The 18,781-nt window shown below is 40.3% G+C and overlaps 1 protein-coding gene across 4 annotated transcripts in view; it reads right to left on the bottom strand.

The window, feature by feature from the left end:
- Nucleotides 1–5,362: 5,362 nt before the first annotated feature.
- The window catches only part of tafa1b (TAFA chemokine like family member 1b), a 119,646-nt gene continuing 106,227 nt past the window's right edge, over nucleotides 5,363–18,781 (bottom strand). Inside the window, exons 4-6 of one of the 4 annotated variants that reach the window (XR_014873979.1) lie at nucleotides 14,001–14,125; nucleotides 11,588–11,679; nucleotides 5,363–6,659 (exon numbers count right to left, since the gene is read on the bottom strand). Coding sequence is in view for 2 of the 4 variants with exons in the window: in XM_085158710.1 (XP_085014836.1) it covers nucleotides 10,274–10,390; nucleotides 14,001–14,125 (242 nt within the window). In the remaining 2 variants the exon portion in view is untranslated. The other 3 variants (XR_014873980.1, XM_085158711.1, XM_085158710.1) reach the window with 3 other exon arrangements.

The following is an 18,781-nucleotide window of genomic DNA, read 5'->3' as shown; positions in this document are numbered from 1 at the left end:
TGTCAGTTTGCATTATGAAAGCATTGTGTCACCTACACGTATTATGTATACACAGGCCTATTTGTCTTCTATCTACTGTCTGCCAGGGAAGATAGACCGAGAGTTAACTTTGCGACAGCTCCCAGAAAAGCTAATACAGAATAAAGATATTAAGAAGCTGTTGTAGGGATGGTGTGGTGTATAATATCAGCTGACATGTAACTAACTGTGAATGTGAAAGTGGTTGCAGCTCACTTAGATTATGAAACTATATGAGATAAAAACAAGATGTCTTAGTAGACGGCACAGAGCCAGAGGGCCACGAGCTGTTTCTAGCTAATAGATCCACGAGGGACAAGAAGCAAACAGGGCACTTGTTGGATGTTATGCATTGTGGCCACGTTAAGTTTGTCTGATTTTCTGTAGCTGTCATAGTTGTGGTCAGTGGATTGCATTTATATAGCATATTTCTGGTGTTTTTCTTACTGCTCAAAGTACTTTAGGCCACAAGCCCCAATCACATAGCACTATAAATCTTCAACCACTTTGTATATCTCACATTTACACCTACAGGCAATTTAGGATCGCCAATTAATGCAATGCTCTTCCGACTGTAGGAGAACACTGGATCACCCAAAGGAAACCCACACAAGTACAGGGAAAGCATGCAAACTCCACACAGAATCGCCCCAGGAAGGTTCAAATCAAGAAGCGACAGTGCTAACTACTGCACCAGTCCTCCACCCTGATGTACAATACCATAAAGGCAAGCCATATAGAGACGTAGATCCTCCAAAATGCTATGCTATTTCATATCAAACATGCAAATATGAGAGTCTATTGCTTAATTTATAGGCTAATTCCAATAACTTCCCTTTAAACCTATAAATATGTAGTTGGAAGCATTGGGTCACACACTGAGATGTTAAAGCTCAGTTGTATCACGACCATGTCTGTGTACAGCCAGCACTTTTGACCATCTATATCCAGTCACTGATGCAGTCTGACCAATAACAAGTATTGTGCCGATGGCACAAGCAGCAGTGTCTCACTTCCAGTGTGGATCAATGGCCGCCGCCTTGAGGCGCAGACACCATTCTATTTGGGATGATAACTTGGGGGGAAAAAAATCAAGGTGGGAAAGGTAACACAAAATAGAAAATACCCTGGCTAGGCATACCAAGGCACTGTCGTGGGAATAACATCTAAATTGATTTCTGCATCATGCTCATTTTAAAATTCCAATCTAGCAGCGATGTTTGCAATACTGGCTGCTTAGGTAAAGGCATGTGTTCAGCCCCTTTGTGTACCTGTGTGTGTATATGTCAGTTGCCAGGTTAAGGCGATTTTCTGAAGAATGTATGCCACTATAAGGTATGCTTTTATGGCCCAGATAGCACATCATTCACATTCAATTATTAAACAAGATTTCCACACTGGACTACCGGTTGCAATCGTTTTTTAAAGGAATGCCTGCTTGTGTTCTCGGCAGTGTATTCAGTCTGAGTTTAGCACCTACGTACTTCATCTGCCGAGGGGAAATGATCGTGTTGAATTTGAATGAGGCATCCTTGGCCCTCCTGGGTGGCTCTGTCTCCTTGTGGCCGAAAGACTGTGTCCTTCACAATCCCTGCATGCCCTTGTGCCTTTCATTTGCATACCAGAGAAAGAGGCAGCTCATTGGCTGAGAGTGGAATTGGGGAAAGTGGTTCCATCCTGCAGCTATCAGAAAATCACCTTTACCATTCACCCAGACTAAAGACTCTGCTGAGACTGTGCTATACAACTGCTCAGTTTGTACCTGACACAGGAGAGAATAGCAACAATTCACTTTCTGTCTAGTCAGTCCATGTGTTTTTATGTGTTATTGTGGATTTTACATACTTGGTGTCCTGTGTCATGCTGTAATCACAAAGGACAAGGATTCACTTTCAAATTCAGAAAAAAGGAACTTTTTGTGAGACGGGCTTGAGGCATGATATAATGTGGAAGAGACAGATCAGAGAATGAATATGAATTGTAGCAATTTATTTGTGAAAATGTTTTAAATTTATTAGATTGTGGCTTAATCGAATTTTAGGATTTCTATTATTCGTGAAAGCCTGTGTGAGGACAGAGCAAGGACTAAACATGTATTTGGTATTTAGCCTTGGTGTATTACTAGCCTAACGCTAGTCTACAACAGTAGAACTGCTAATAATTTCCAGTTTAAGATTCAGTTTGATCATCCAACGGTACTATTTGTTCCAACTGAACCCACATTTACAGGATAAACCCAATTGATTAGGAAACTCAGGTAACTTAATGGAGAACGAGAAAAACGGAAATTGCATGAACTCGATGACATGGCAAAACTTTTCAGGCAGTGTGTGGGCAAGACAAATGCTCTAGTTTGCCTTTCCATCATCCAAACTTTAGATAAGTTCACTGCAGATACTGTGTGTGTGGGCAGGTTTGGACTGACGGCACAGTGCTTTGTCTCTGGCAGGCAGCCTGGGGGCCAGGCCAGTTGTGAACTGTCTATACAATTGTGGACAAACAACATGAAATTGTATCTGACCTCTCCTTAAAAATGCCAAGGTACAATCTTCTCTGCAATCAAAGCAGCATCTGTCTGTCTATCTAGCAGGTAGACAGATAGATCTCTGATATGTATGTCTTTATTTCTTTACTGTATGATGTAATTGAAGCCAACACCAGGAAATAGCTGTGTTGTGTTTACTGGTCTGAATTATATTGCTCTGTGGCGCACTGGACATTTTATGAAAAAAAAATAATGCAATAAAAAAAAAACAACACAAATTCAACACAAACCAACAGCCTTTTAAACCTGTGAGATGTGCTGTGTGTCCTGCATGAAAACATTATTTTATAATCATTAAATGTTGAATACTGTGAGATGTACAAGCTAAACTCATGTGACCTATTCGTGTACTCTGCGGCTCGGAACAAGAAGTTAACTCCTCACTCCTTCCAGTTCGGCTCTTGGTCATTTATTCAGAAGTGGCAAACAATTGAGAAACTGTGTGTTTACAGCTGTCCCGCTGTGTGGATTCAGCACTATGAAAAATGCTCTCTGTTTAATGGGAAAGTGTGAACTGTGAAATCTCCCAGGGAGGCTGCTCTGTGACGACATCGGCGCCCCTTGTGGGACATGAAATGTCATCCTCAACGCTCGGCCATTCAGCATGTGCAGCATGATGGATTTTAGTTTGCTGCGTTTTGGGTTGAAATGGGAGAGGAAATAAGGTGAAGAAGTGTAAAGGAGCACGGAAATAAATTATCATTATGGCAGCCGCTGACAATCATAGACAGGCTAGTCATTTGGCTGACAAGGGTATTGGTGGTTGGTGGGTACGGTTAAGTGTCATGGGACTAGGACAGTGATGTATTGCATACCCATCAGAGTAGGTGCTCATTTGTTACAAACAATGGTGTACAGCAGGGGATTGGTGTGTTTCACTTGAAAGTATGCGGTTCACCGTTTTGACTCAGTTTCAGCTTTTGTGTGTGTGTGTGTGTATCAACTTTGTGTTTTGTCACCACTACAAGTTCTTTTAAAAAATGTGTGATGAACATGTTAGCTGTGACAGTGCTGCCACTGCTTCCATTTGTTGAGTTCAATAATTAAAAGGATTAATTCTACTCTGTCTGATAATGTGCTATTACATTTCATAGAAAATGGGCCACTGGTAATAATGCCCAAAGTTGCAGAAAATAGCTATCATTGAGGGGAAGTTTTAGTGTCATTAATGATTTTCGAACACTCTTAGTTGTCCAGCTCTAGTGAATGATCATTATAAAGCTGATATTCACTGTGACTCATGGCCATAATGACTGTAATTATAGGCCACAAAGCCCCCACAGGTAAGGAGTGTGCCCTTTCCACAAATTATAGGTTGCTATCCAAAATGATTAAAGAATATGAATGTGATAAAGTGCGAAGAAAGAAGTGCCGTCAAAGAGGAGTGAGGCTTTTTATGAAAGCTCCTAAAAGCAGCCAAGCATTTACCTTCTATACAGGGCAAAAGTTTAGGTTTTACTTGAGATACCCTTGGAAGTTACAAGTGCAAGTTTTATAAACAACACTGGCCGACATCCTGCGCGCACATCTCGGCTGCATGAAAAGGGTTGTCCTTGCTGTCAGGCGTTGATTAGCCATCCAGCGTGATGTGGTCATGGCTGTCTCCCTGTCTCAGTGGGAGGTCGGCAGGACTTGATGGATGTCTCTCTTTTGAGATTGTACAGTCCTGTGGCGTGGGAGGAGGACCTGGCCCCGCTTATTTATTCATGCTGGGCTCCTTTCTGCTTTGTCTAAAATGGTGCAGGACCTCCCTCCACAGCACGACTCCATCATTTCTGGATAGAGCTAAGCAGTGCATAAAAGAGAATGAGAAAAGGCAAAGGAAAAGCACCTCTTCCGTTTCTGATCCCCAAGCAGCTTTTAAGCAAAAAAAAAAATCCACTTAGAACTGCATAAGTAGGAAGGGAGAAATCGCTTGATTTCCTACACGAGCACTGAATTTGAGGATAATCTTCACAGTACGTCGTCGCAGGATGTATTTCTCCCAGACTCTGGGTATAAAATACACACACACAAGGATGTGCGTGTAAAAAAAGACAAACGTTTATGGCAACAAAAAAGCACCCGCAGACAGGTCGTGCATATGCACAAACTCCTCCACTGTTTCATTTTCTTTAGCACAAGCTAAATAAGACTTAAGGACGGCCAATCCCAATAAATAGGAGAAAACAAAGACGGAAATGACCCGTTCAGGAGGAGAAAGCAGTCTCTCTCTCTCTCCTTTACTATATTCCCTCATGATTCTGGCAAGACCACTGGGAGATTGATGTCTCTGTCTTTTTCATACCTTCTGTGACTGCTCAGCGAGGCACCGGGCTCCACGAAACTAGCCAAATTCCTAAATGATGAATGTACACTAGTGCATCCACTGGGACAAGAAACGAATCTAATATCTGCAGAGAGAGGAGGTTGATATTGAAAATCATCTGGAATTTTGCCTGGCCTGATATTGGAAATCCTTATTCTAATTGCATGAATGAATTGAATGCTCTGTTTTGATAAATCCACTCTGCCAGCAAGGGAATTGTATAAATGAAGCATCACAGATCCGTTTGTGTTTACCGCATGTGTGTGTGTGTTTGTGAGTGTGTCTGTGCCCGTAAGTCATTTTCATACTCGTCCTGTGCCGTTCTTGATTGCTTGTTTACTCAAGCAAAAACTCTGTTCACAATGTTAACATATAAAATAAATGAAACTCTGACGAGATCTTCCACCCACATATTACAACATATCAAATAGTCGTAAGAGGAACATTTTTCAAAATATCAGTCACCTTATGGAGAAATGGGAGGCAGCATATCAGTATAGAAAACCATTTTTATTTCTCATAAGGCTGTCCTGTAATGTACTTATAGCTACTGGGGGATAACTATGTTTCTCCTTTGTGACTAATACTTTCTCACTGTCACTTTGAATAAATCATCTCTCTGGTGTGTGTAAGAGGAACATCTACATTACGGACACTCTCACCCGTGACCACTCTCCGCTGCAGAAACGTAATTGTCCTATTATGGTCAGAGTTTCTCTGATGTTTCTGAGGGGAAAGGTCACGGGTGGGTGTTGCTGCTTTCTTTAGTGAGGCAGTTCTATACAGTGTTTTCCTCAGCTTTACTGAAACAACAAGCGCTTTCTGGAGTAACCAAACAACATTGCTGAATGACAAAAGTGAGCAGAACTTATTTTTATGATTCCGTTGTGGCTTTTTCCCCCCAATGCGAAGCAGTCCTAGATACACCGCACTGTGACGACAGCCTCTGGCTCACGTTCAAGGGTTATTCAGGATTCCAACACGGGCTTGAAATCTGTAAATATATTTTTCAGCTTCTTGGATCTGTCAGCTTAACATGTAATGTATTTATATATGTGTATATATACACAAATTATCTTACATACAAAGAAAAGAAGTGCTCATGAATTTACACTGGGCATGCCCACCCAATAAAAGTCAGAATGTTCGTCGTGGAGGATGAGCGTGAGGCCATGGGGTTGACCCTAAAGCCTCTCTGAGAGTCTTCATTAATCGACCTTTCTAGCGGTAACAGCTGACAGTTTCCTCGGTGCAGCCACAACAAAGCCATCAGTCTCAGTTAGTGAGTCAAATACAAATGCTTTCCACACAGAAATAAAAATAAAGCGACGTAATTTCCCCCATTGTGCCCTCAGTTCCACAGATTCAGGTTCAGGTCTATGAAAGTTTGCCAACATGTTCACCCTCAGACGGGCGGGGAGAACGTCTTCAAATTATGTTTTAACAACCTCTAAATAGCCCCTCCTAAGCTGCTTCAGTTCTGAATAGGGAAACAGAGTGAGGGAAGAGTAGGTCAGAAACTGGCCACAGCTGTGTGGAAGAGGAGAGTCACCAACATGGAGCTCATTGATCAAACACGGGATTAGTCTGGTTTCAAATCCTTGGCACCACGCGAGCAAAGCTGTTTTATCTGGGTGGATATCCTTTCTATGGTCCCAGGTAATCCAGTCAGTAGCCGTGGATGTAATAGTTTTAGTCCATTCGATGAGAAGAGAAAGGGTACATGAGGGGAAGGAGCCTGGCGCTGAGCCCTGCAATGGGAGCTCTCTGTTAGGTCCTGGGATGAATCTGCAACACAGAGGAAGAAGAGGAGAGGAGAGAAAACACACATATGCTTAGATCGAACAAAGGCATACAAGTGTGTGAGGATTAGACCCGAGGAATTGCTTCGTTCGCACGTTTTAAAAAAACCCCAAAAAAACGAGGGGAGTCTTTTGAGCTGTGGAGGCTTTGTACAGCCCCGTCTCACCTCCTGGTTTATGCTGTGACAGAAAACAGAAAAACAGAAAAACAGACAGCTTATATGCTTGGAAACCACACTGAAGATGGAGGGTTATTTGGCCTTTTTATGTGTACCAGGATAAATCAGCAAAATTCTTTGCATAGGAAATCCTGGTGTGTTTCCATGCTGTGCATGTCTGCTTAATGGTATAATTTTTAGCATATTTTTGCCTTTAACATTGAGCAGTTTTGCAGGCCCCCTCACAGCCCGCTCCAGCACCTTCATTTGAACCTTAATAGTCAGCCAGCCAATTTCAAACGACCTGATAAAATAACGTTGGTTTTTCTAAATGGGATTGGGGGCCCCTGCTGTGGAGTCTGAGCTGTCTCTCCATGACTCTGGTTCAGGGACTCTTATTCAGCCCCAGTTGCAGACCTGGACACTTTTCAATGCTGCATTGTACAGCCTTGAGACTGCTATTGAAAGTCCTGCTTTTCAGCATCTTGCTTATCCTGAAGCTCAATAAAAACAGTGCGCACGATGTCTGCAACAGTTACAGTTGTCGAGTTCCTTAATCTCTTTTTATTGTCGCAACAAAAGCATGAAAGAGTTTCATCACATTTCTGACTTATGTTACTGCTTTAAGAGTTTACATTAAAGAAACATCATGTTTCTGGCACACGGCGGTGCCAATTAGAAATCCCATAATCCTCTTCAACAAAGAAACACACTCATGACATTTCCAGCAGTCTTGGCAGGTGGCAACCAGGTGTATTGGATTTAATTATGGAGGGTGCTGTGTGGACTCTGTAATCTCTAACTCACAGTCAGAGCTCCAGTAACTTGTACATGCCAGTAAGCAAAGCCATGTGACTTTATTAGCTCCGCTCCCTCAGTAACAGTAATTGTGCACCTATATTCACCCATTCCATTTATGAGGAGGTCTTATGATTAATATCTGAAACCATACGAAAAACATGTTGCATCTGAAAATATAATGCAGTGCAGCCATAGCCCCGACAGACTTGTTATTGACTTGACAGAATAATTGAATGCAGAGGCAAAGTAAGAATTTTAGCAGGCCATTATTTCATCTTGGGCCGTAATTCAATTTTGTTGCAAAACACAGATTCGACACCAGTTGTAAATGAACATCAGCTCATTTATGCAATTTTCAAGAGCCAGAAATCATCCATTATTCTGCCTTTTTTCCCCATCAGAATGGTGGATTTTGTCTTCAGGACATTTAGTATTTAAAAAATATATATTTAAAGATTTTTTTTCTGGTTTCTCTGCAACATTTCTGGCGGATACCTTAGTCTGGGGCAGATATAGACAGTTTTTTGTTGACAGTATTTCAAGAAAATCTGTAACGCGTCTTCTTTTTAAAAACATATACCAGATATTAATGCATTATCTGTATAAACTAACAGTAGAAGGAAATATATTAAAATGTCAGCTGAACACAGAATTGTTGGCTTCCAAATAATGTTCATTTTTGCATCTATTTTATCCAGTAGCATTTTAATATTTTGTTTACTTCTTTTATAACTTATATGCTGTCAATTGCACAATTTTAAACATTTCATGTAAAGAGAATTTTATAGATTTTACTAAAAGATGCAAATACAACTTCTGGTGTGAGTGGTAACAATCACACTGATTTATTTGTGTTTTAGGGATTTTTTTTTTAATCCAGTCATTAAATCGTCTGACAGGAACAGCAGGATTGATGTAGTCACCTTTTAAACTCTTTGAATGATTCACCGCAGCTGTTGTTATGTATGCTTTAAATAGCTACTCGGATTTAATATTTCCTCCTCCGGGTCTCTTTTTTCTGTATAGGTTGTCAATTTTTCCCAATGGTTTTTAAACACTTTTTTACCCCCTCTAGGCCTCATCTGTCCAGCATTTGCATATGTATGATCTACTGTCTGGTGACATATCAAAATTACCTCTGCCAGAACAAAAGCAGTAACAGGTTACACCACTGAGGATCACTTTCGGTCTGAAATGCAATCCACCAGAGGTTTGTTAGCGGGAAGAGAAGGGTTGTATGCAAATGTCGTCATTTCAACCCACATATGCATGTAAGAGCGACTAAAAGTGTCCTCTGTTCTTTTTTGTCCCCTTCAAACAAACAGTGCAGCGAGCACAAGTGGAACGCTCAAGGATTTCCTACTTGTTCCCATCTTTGCTGGCAACTTAGGTGTCTGCATTCTAATTTGCCGGGCGCATTAAATTGCAATTTGCTCAGACTTCAGTTAGTAAAAAGACCCAAGGACAATTAGCCTAACAAAAAGATTTGTGCAAACACAGCCTACCCTTTCCCCTTTCTTGTTTAGTGCTGAACAAATCAATCATGCTTGCTCAGAAACCACTTGGAATAACACTAAAGAGCACCCTCTGAAAACAGAAGACTCCAGACAAGGAAAATACATCAAGATCCATTTAATGTGACATTGACAATGGATAAAGAAAAGCAAATGAACATAAATTAATCAGCAGCACTTGGAATGAACTCCTTCACCATTACTATGTATAAATATGTCATAAGGATGACAATCTGGGCACTTTTGGGAGTCTGAACCGCATGTGTCAGTTTAGAGTCTCATCCTTTAAACAAAGTGGATATCTCAAACAATGCACTGTTTATGATTAGTTTATAATTTTTCTGTTTGTCATCGTGATGACATTATACAAAGCTGAAGGAGAAAGCAGCGTTGTCAGGCTCAGAGATGGAACTAATCATTCCTGGGTGAAGCTGGACTGTATGCGGCACGGCCGTTTGGAGTTCATTTTGATCAACTTCAGAGCTCGATCTCCCGATTTGACAAATTAGATGGTGAAGCATCTGCTGGCAGGTCACTTTTGCTCTCGGGCTATCTCACAGATGGGCTACATCCTGTCACAGTGTGTTATTTTGCTTGAAAAAGTGCCCTCTGCTCCTTTTAATAAGGGACTTGCGGCACACTGAACAGCAAGTAAATCATGTCAGACTAGCTGGAGATGGAACACACTGAAAAGTGTGAAAGATGGAGCTTCACTTAAATGTAACGCTTTGCACTCACTAATCTGAACACTTGATAGTGGAAATATTGTGTCTTTATACAGTTTAAACAACTTCTGTAGATGAATAAGAAACGTTTGCTGCAGTGTGAAATCACTAGAAAAAGTTCAAATTCATGGGATGCGGGATGACGCTCGTATTAGATATGTATCACATTCTTGCTTTGATAGTGACAACATATTGATATTCACTCTAGTACACTAACAATGAGGTTATTAAATGAATGTAATTTTTTTCTCGCTATCATCAAAAGGGGAGAAGAATGAATAAGAGAAAAGATGCTTCGATTACAGCCTCTCTCATTCTGCCTGTCTCTTTTAAGATGTGTAATTGTTTGGAGGGAGCAGAAATGGATTGATCTATTTAGCCAGTGGAGCGGGTAATGCAGATCTATGGTGGGCGAGTGTTTTGGAAGGTGCTCCCCAGCCTCGCTCTCACTGTGACTTCCACAAACAATAGGGCCTGCCTTGTCTGCTGATACAGAACAGGCAATGAAGGGCTCCCTCTCTGAAAGACATAAAGAAAGAAAAGAAGAAACATGGGTGTCAGGCACTGGCTTTTTGCTTGTTGCTTCTTACTTTGAATGCCAATTTTTAGTGAACGATGATGATGATGAAGCCTGTCTTTGGCTGTACATGTACGCACGCCTGTCTCATTGTGTTTCACTTGCGCGTTTCAGAACCAAATAAAAACTTCTCGGTGGAACAAAATGACTAGGAAAAAGAAAACACGCCGCTGTGTTGTGAGTTTGGTGGCTTCTAAAGGAACAAATACAAATGAGGCAATTTGGCCTGAGAGGCAGGTGAATGAGGAATGTTGATTAAAAAAGAGAGCAGAGTGCAGGATAAAAGCCCTTTCATGTAGCCTGTGGGCTATGCTGTGTGCTGATAGCTGCTTCAACAAGACCCTCTGAGGGGGATCAGGACATCAAGTGGCCTCTGATAAGAAGCCACACAACGAAAAGGGAAGAGATCTGCCCGCCAGCCTCAGTTGTGCACACATGAGTGTACCCGTACAAACACAGACATATCAAACACATCAAACATGTGCGTGCATACACAAGTAGGAGCACACACACATGGAGGAGCAAGTAGCATGTCACAGATTAGTGCCTAATGGGATTGGCAGACCGATGCAAGGCGCTGTAATCAAACCCACACAGTGGCCGATAGCAAAAAACAGGACATGGAACAAAGGAGGCAATGAAAGGAAGAAGGACAGATCCTGCCATTACACACTGATCACAGACAGCAAGGTTCTGCTAAGAGGCGGACCTGACTCTGTGTGTGTGTGTGTGTGTGTTTCTACAGTGCTCTGTGAATGTGCTGCTATAGCATGCTGTATGCATATGTATGTTAAGCCATCTGCGCACTAAACATTTTACTGATACATGAGCCACAGTTTCTGTAAAAAACTTTGCAGCAACTTGCTTATTATTTATGCGTGCTCTGCCTGCGCTTGGTGATAAATATTTACAGTGGGTGGCGGTGCGATCAGTATTTGTGTCACGCCTGCCTAATCATGCACAGCATGTAAACACACACTTGATTATTTCGCACTGAGTATTTGGGTTAATGGGAAGTCATTGAACATGAGTTGGTCCCACTCCTACTGCCCAACACTCAAATGCATATAGTGATGTGAGAGAGACGTGAAAACATAGAAGGTAAAAAAAAAAAGAGAACAGCTTAAAAAAAGACTAACCTTTACAGAAGCAAGAATGCAGCTCAATTTCTGTTGACGCATCCTCTGCATTTTGCTTCCGGAAGCTAAAAAGGGGAGTATGGCTGGGTGTTCTGCAAAGAGAGGGTCAAGAAAAAGAAGGACATGTGTGTATTTGGTAGAAAAGCACCTGCAGGACTGACCTTTTTACGCTCTTCTCTTAAGATTTTGACATTAGACCAAAGCCATGTGGCAGTATAGCTTTTCCTTCTTTTGTGCGCAGAAATTAACAAACTCAATTTCTGCACCTCAAGAGAGTAAATAAATAAAATAGAATTCACTGCCTCTACTTTACTGTGCCAAAATCTTGAGCCACCCCGCATCGCTTTATATTTTGTTAGGAAAATAGCTAATAGGTGCAATGATTTATTGAAATCTGCAAACATACATTTAGGACAACCCCCACCCACCCAAAAAAAATTTGTTTTTTTCTATCCAGGTATCCTTTTAATGCTAATTGGGATCATTTTCATCCTCCAAAATGAAGCTGTAATCAATCAGATGCTTTTCCAGATATTATTTCAACATAGATCAAAATCTGATGGTAATTTCTCTTTTAATAATTCCAACAATCTCCAACACCACTGGCTGAAATGCAGCCCTAAACCATGACAGAGCCTCCACCGTGTTTTACAGATGGCTGTGGACCCTCACTGTTGTACTCATTGCTGATACATGCTGATGATGATCTGAACCAAATTTGGATTCAGCACTCCGTAAGACTTTTCAGTTCAGTTCTTGTGCCTCTTCTCCCTGTTTCTCTTCATTAAGATCAGATTATTGACAGCCACACTTCCACTGAGACTGTAGTGAACATTTCTGATGAAGCTTTAGAGAACAGTAGATCAGCTGAATAGCCAGAGGCATCTCTCAGGTCTTGGCTGGATATTGTTTACCCGCTGTAGATCATTTTTGGGCCTGTCAGTTCTTTGTTTGTCCTCTACTTGCCTGGTGTCCTAAATTGTTTTAACACAATGCACACCATGTTGACAATAGCACTTTGGGAATGACCTTGTTGGTGCAAAAATATTTTATGCCTGTTAAACTATGTTATTGTAAGTGTTTTTCATAGTTTTGACTAAAGAATTAGGAAGAAGTCACATGCTTTTGCAAAAGGCTGCTAGTCATAAAGTGTCTAAAGATATGATTTATAATTGGTTCTTTGCTAGGTTGTCTGCGATGTGGCAATATAATAATATAATACAGATGCGGTTCATATTATACTATTTGGCTGATTTATGAGTCAGCGTTAAGCGACTCATCCAAAACACAAAACAGAGAGCGCAGGTATAAGGGTTGGACTGGAGAATTAGTGAAAAAGAAATGTCAGAAAGCCTGCCCAAGACATTTTTAAATACCTGGCTCCTTTGACGTGAAATACAAAGAAATGACAGGTTGCTCAAGACTTTTGAACAGTACTGTTCATAAGACAGCGATCATTTTAAATCGACTTTCTTCACATTATGCAGTGGGCTGCATTGATACTTCTAGATGCATTCTAAAGAGTAAACCAAGTACTGCGCCTTACCTTGACAAGCTGGCAAGACCCCATTCGATCAACTTCTTTCTGAAAATTTTAAGCCTGCGATGGCTGTGAGGGGCCCCTTTGAAAGCTTTATGTCTATTTGCTGGCACATAAATCTACAGAACAACCTTGGGAAGCCCCATGACGTCTAGCCTTCACTGGCTGTTCCCCGTTTCTCTACTATCACATTAGCCTCTGCTGCTATTCAAAGTCATTGTCACCAAGCACTGGAAGGGAGAAAGGGGGTCAATTAAGTGAATACAAATCAGGTGATCAACTTGTCACAGTGCTGGACTGCTGGCTTCGAGGACTAAACTCTGCATTATTTTTGCATACTGCAATCGAAGTGAGTGCACCAAGCTGAAAAAGCAGTGGAGGAGCAGAGCAGCCATTAACTTTATGTCGTTGACAAGTGTGGCCTGAGGCAGATCCCACCTGTTTGTTTACCACCTGCTTTATATATATATATTTTTTTTACTACTATGGGCCATTAGATAGGTTGCTTACACTGAACAAAACCAACCTTGTTATAGAGAGGGCACAGCTTTTGGATGAATTTCTTTACAGTGCTATTTCAGCACATTTATATGGGTTTGAAAATCTGCGTTTCAATGTGTGCAGCAGCAGGCAGTTGACAAGTTCAAGAAAAACGATTACATTTAAAGTTGTCTGGCTATATCCAATGCATTGTGCGGAAACGGTGTAAGTGTGCCGTGTCGTATGGTTGGTTAGGTGTGCATTTCTACTCGCAGCACAGAAATGACAAACACATGCATGTAAAGTATGCGTAGAATAGCTTCTCTGTATTATGAGAGTGTGTGTGTGCATGCAGATGGAGGCAGCTGAACTTAAGTGTGTGTGGTTTCTCACCCTTGTGGTCTTGATTTTGTTCCCAGAGGAGCACATCCATCCAGAGTTGTCAGGCAGAGTCTTACACTCTTCTCCCTCCAGACACGGTTCCATCTCACACCACCATTTCCCAATTACAATGGACGCTGTGAAAGATGAGCACAGACACATAACAAAGCAGCATTAGTTTAGACACATAGTTCCCTGCCCTCCAGCCCTGCATCCACTCATAAACTGGACTTCCCTTCTACTTGAGACATGAAATACAGAAGAAAAAAGAAATAAATAAAATGGGAAAAAGATTTATTTGTGCCTGCATGTGTTTCACTTCAGTACAGCTGTAATTGCTGGTTCCCTCCACTCCTCTGCTCTTTGTTTCACTGTGTGTGTTTCCGCTTCATTGTGTGATCCGTGTGCAAAGTTCCATCCACACACAAAGAACAGAGTGGGACAGACAGTGACTTTAAAGTAAAGACAACCACAGCTGAGTTGGAGAACAGGGGAAAATGAGTGTTTAAATAATAAGTCAAGTGTCAAAATCACAATGGCTGGGATTAAATCTGTAACATATGTACTGTATGTACATATGATTTATCACAAATCCCATTTCACTCCCCTGTGAATGTAATATTATGTTCTCTGTTTGCATTTGTTTCATGTGTCATGTTCAAAGTACGTTACTCATACCTAACTTAGTGGAACCATAGTGGAATTTTCACTAAGAACTAAATGAAGAACTTGAAAAGGCACTGCAGGCTAGTAATGGTAATGACAAGACTTGAAGAAATGGAAGCAGCAACATTGAAAAGCAACAAATTCAGTTTGTAAAATGTGGGAATAAATCACTGTTTAAAGGACTAATTAAAAAAAAATTGTGTTATTTTCAAGATTGTGTTTTTCAAATAGGCATGGAAAGCATAAAATTTATAGTAACATACAATTTAAAAACATAAGGATTAGTATTCGAAATGTGGGTGGACTCGCACATGCAGAAAACTCCCACACAAACATATTTGGTGTGCAAATTATCCACACAGGCAGAATTGTGAGCACTTACACAGACGCAGCCACACATTATATTACGAGCATCTCCAGAGGAACATCCAGCAGTGTCTCTAAATGAATATTTTTCCTCCTCTTTGGCCTCAGAGCAATTGTATTGTTGCTGCATGGGTACTTTAGCTGTTGACAATAATGTCTTATACCAACAGAAATTAATCATTATTTTGTTTTGATATAGCTACATTGCATGAAGGGGAGCAATCTCATTTTTAATCAAAACTAATTGCCTCTCATCAACTGAATTCTTCCTCCAGCTATTTAACAAAAGCAAATATGTTCTCATCTTCACAACAAGATGTCTTTCCCTCCCCTTTTTCCATTCCTCTCTCTCTCCCTCTCTGTCTGTAGGTACATATATGTTTTGTTTTGTTTTTTTAACCCAAAGTATATATGGCATGTTAAAGAGCACCATACTTGCACTTTCTAACACTCAAATCTTTTTAAGTAGTAATTATGGTAAATGATAAATGGCCTGTATTTGTATAGCGCTTTACCCTAAGGACCCCAAAGCGCTTTACACATCCAGTCATCCACCCATTCACACACACATTCACGCACTGTGTTAAAAAAATTACTTTGTTAATTCTTCTAATTAATTTACTTCAGTCCATATGTTTTTATAGTTGCAAACCACCAGCCTCCTGGGTGTTTCATAGCTTGTGCGTCACTGAGCATTATAGTGCTTATACCATTGCTACTTGCCAACAAACTGCCATATGTAATACAACTGAAAATACAACTAAAAATATCAGTTACTCATTTTCAAATATAGCTCATTTTGATCTACGCTTCCACATTAAAATCCCTCCTGGTTGTCCCAAGTGTAATACACATTAAAAACTGCATAAATAGGTTTTTCACTGAGAAGCTTCGTGTCTTTTTTTTGAGCTTGTCGTTGGTGGTTACACCAATAACTCTAGTTCTCGCGAACTTACACTGAGGCTCAGCTATTCCTTCCTTTGCCTACGCTTTGATACAGGGATTAATCAGGTTACGAAATGCTAATCTTCACCTTACAACCAATAAGAATTTTAAATGGCCATCATCTAAGGCTGCTGAATTGGAATTTACTTTTCTTTTATTGAATAATAACAAAATCACATGTTCTTTGCTTGATCTTATTGATCCAAGTGGGTGTGAATGTATCAAATTGATTTTAAACATAAAAGAAAATACCAGAACCAGCCCAGGCTGTAGTTTAGATTCAGTTGAGCATACGGGGTAACATCCTTCCCTGTGCATTTTATATTTTTGTAGTATTTTTGTCTTTTAAATTTTTAAATTCCACTCTAGGTTCCCACTGCAATTTGTCAGAGTGGGAACCTCTCTTCAAGTTACTGTAAATCCCAGCACAAATCAAAACCAGTCTTTCAAAGTCAAGCTGTGATTCATTTATTAACCATGAAGTTTGAAAAAAGAAACTTTTTGTTTTTCACACTCCCCCGTTAGAGCCTTCTGACAGAAAAAGTTAAAACTTCAAAGCAGGTTTTCAGATGATAAGTGATCTCTTGTCCCAACAGAATTTTTGCAGCATGCACTGTGCTTTCTTAAATTCACTCTTTAAAGAGCATCTTTCCTTTTATCTTGTTGACGCAAAGAGGACGTGAAGGTCAAATTATTGGGTAAGTACAATGAGTTAAAACTGTATCATTTCATTTTCCAAACCTTGTTTTTTTTTTTCTGAACCATTTGGAAAATATACTTTTTTACCCTCCAGCATGTGTTGCCAAGGTTACAGACCAACCACCAATCAATTGTGAGCATGAGCAACATGTCGTCTCTACCTGATGGAAGAAGACTGTTAAAGTGCCGTCCCTCACAGCACACAGTGTGCTACAGCTCAGTGTGAACCAACACACACATACATATACACCAGAGAGAGACTGGACCACTGCTGTTCAGTAAACTCACCATGTTATGTTGTCTCCTCCTTCATTTTTTTCCCCTCCATGAGCCCCAAGAATACTAAATACAGGAACGAGAGCATCTACTAACCGGCTGTAAATTCTCCCTTTGGCTTCCCCTGTGGCTGTTTACCTTATACACTAATTACATGTTGGTCCACCATAAACTGTGCTTCCTTATCTTGGCTTTCTCCGTGTCTTAAATATTTCCCATGTTTAATTGTGTTTACATTGAGCTGTTTTAGGTGCCAAATCATAAGTATGCAGGAAGCCTTCATTAAGTTGCAAATCAGAACTAGACTTGAGGAGATGTGTTTTCTACTGAGTGATGATGATGTGCCAGTGTTATCATTCTGCTGGCCCTCTCCCGTCACTCCAGAGAGTGAACAGGAAACCAAAAAGTTGTTTTTCAATACCCCAACAACCCAGGAGGATTTATAGCCAACAATGTGAATGCTGAGTTCACTTGAAATTGAAGAACGGTAAAGGAGTGTCTGGCAAAACAAAAATCAATTCCTTTAAACCAAACCAGGAAGACAAACAAACAAACAAAAAACAGGAAAAGGCAGAAAAAGAAAGATGAATAAAAAGAAGTAAAAACGAGGTGGGAGATTAAAAAGCTGCATCACATGAGAACTGCTTCGCAGTGAAATGACTTTCTTCTAACCCTGAAATGCTTCCACATGAAGTAGATTGTTCATACAGCAGTCTAAAAAAAACGCATTGAATGCAAATAGTTTGTTTTTCTGTTTTTTTATTCATCCCTCAATTTTCATTTAGTTTAGGGGCAGCTGTAGCTAGGAAGGTCAGTGGCTCGAACCGTGGCTCCTCCAGCGAGGATGTCAAAGTATCCTTGGGCAAGATGAACCCCAAATTGGCCCTGATGCATCTATTGGAGTGTGAGAGGGTGTGTAAATCTTAGACAAAAGCGCTCGAAGTGATAAAATAAAGTGTTATGGAAATGGGTGAATGAGGCTTGTGGAAGGCAGCCGTTTGAGCTGAAGCAGAAAAGCACTATGCGTGTACCAGTCCACTTTATTAACGACTAATGTAAAAATATGCAGTGTTTATAATTAGGGAAGAGCCATAATTCTAGCTGACTGTTCGCACTTGTTACATGTTGATTATTAATGATTTTTTTTTTGCTAATTTGTAAATGGTTATTATATTGAAGAAGATTTACCACTTTGTTTGCAGCATTCAAGTGTATCATTAACACTGATAAGAGGCCTCATTTTCACTACTGTACAAAAGTCTTAAACTACCCCTCATTTTTTATATTTTGCCAAATTACAGAACATTTTCAGAAAGAAGCTGATTGAATTAGGGTCTTGCCAGCCTGTCATTGTGAGATGAAGACTTGATTTACTTTGAAATCCATCTATAAGTTTCAGTTTATCCACCCATCATTTATTTGCCTTTTGGTTTCAAGGAGCCAGACTTTATTGCAATTCTTAAAGTGGTCTTTACTGGGTTTCCTGAAGGGCAAAGTCTTTCTATTGACATTAGCAGCTTTTTCACTCATTGTACCATTTTTAGAAGATTTTCTTTGCCTGTTTTTTGTGCTTGTTAATTTACTTAACCTTAATCTATGAATCACTCAAGAATAAATAAGGCACCTTGCTCAAGGACTGAATCAGTTTAGTGTGTAACAGACACTTAAATTGTATCTTAGTCACTCTGTTACTTGTCACAAAAACACACAATTTCTTTCCATTCTTTAGTTGAACCTAGGAAAAATGCCAAAGATCAAACAGTTGGACAGGCATAAAATAGTGTTTTTGAAACAACAAGTAGAGGTAAAGAGGTATTAGCTGAAAACCTGGCATATATTGT

This window comes from Neolamprologus multifasciatus, chromosome 5 (assembly GCF_963576455.1).
Source record: "Neolamprologus multifasciatus chromosome 5, fNeoMul1.2, whole genome shotgun sequence".
Lineage (NCBI taxonomy): Eukaryota > Metazoa > Chordata > Actinopteri > Cichliformes > Cichlidae > Neolamprologus > Neolamprologus multifasciatus.
The sequence above is the reverse complement of the archived record's forward strand: the minus strand, read 5'-3'. Positions and strand labels throughout refer to the sequence as shown.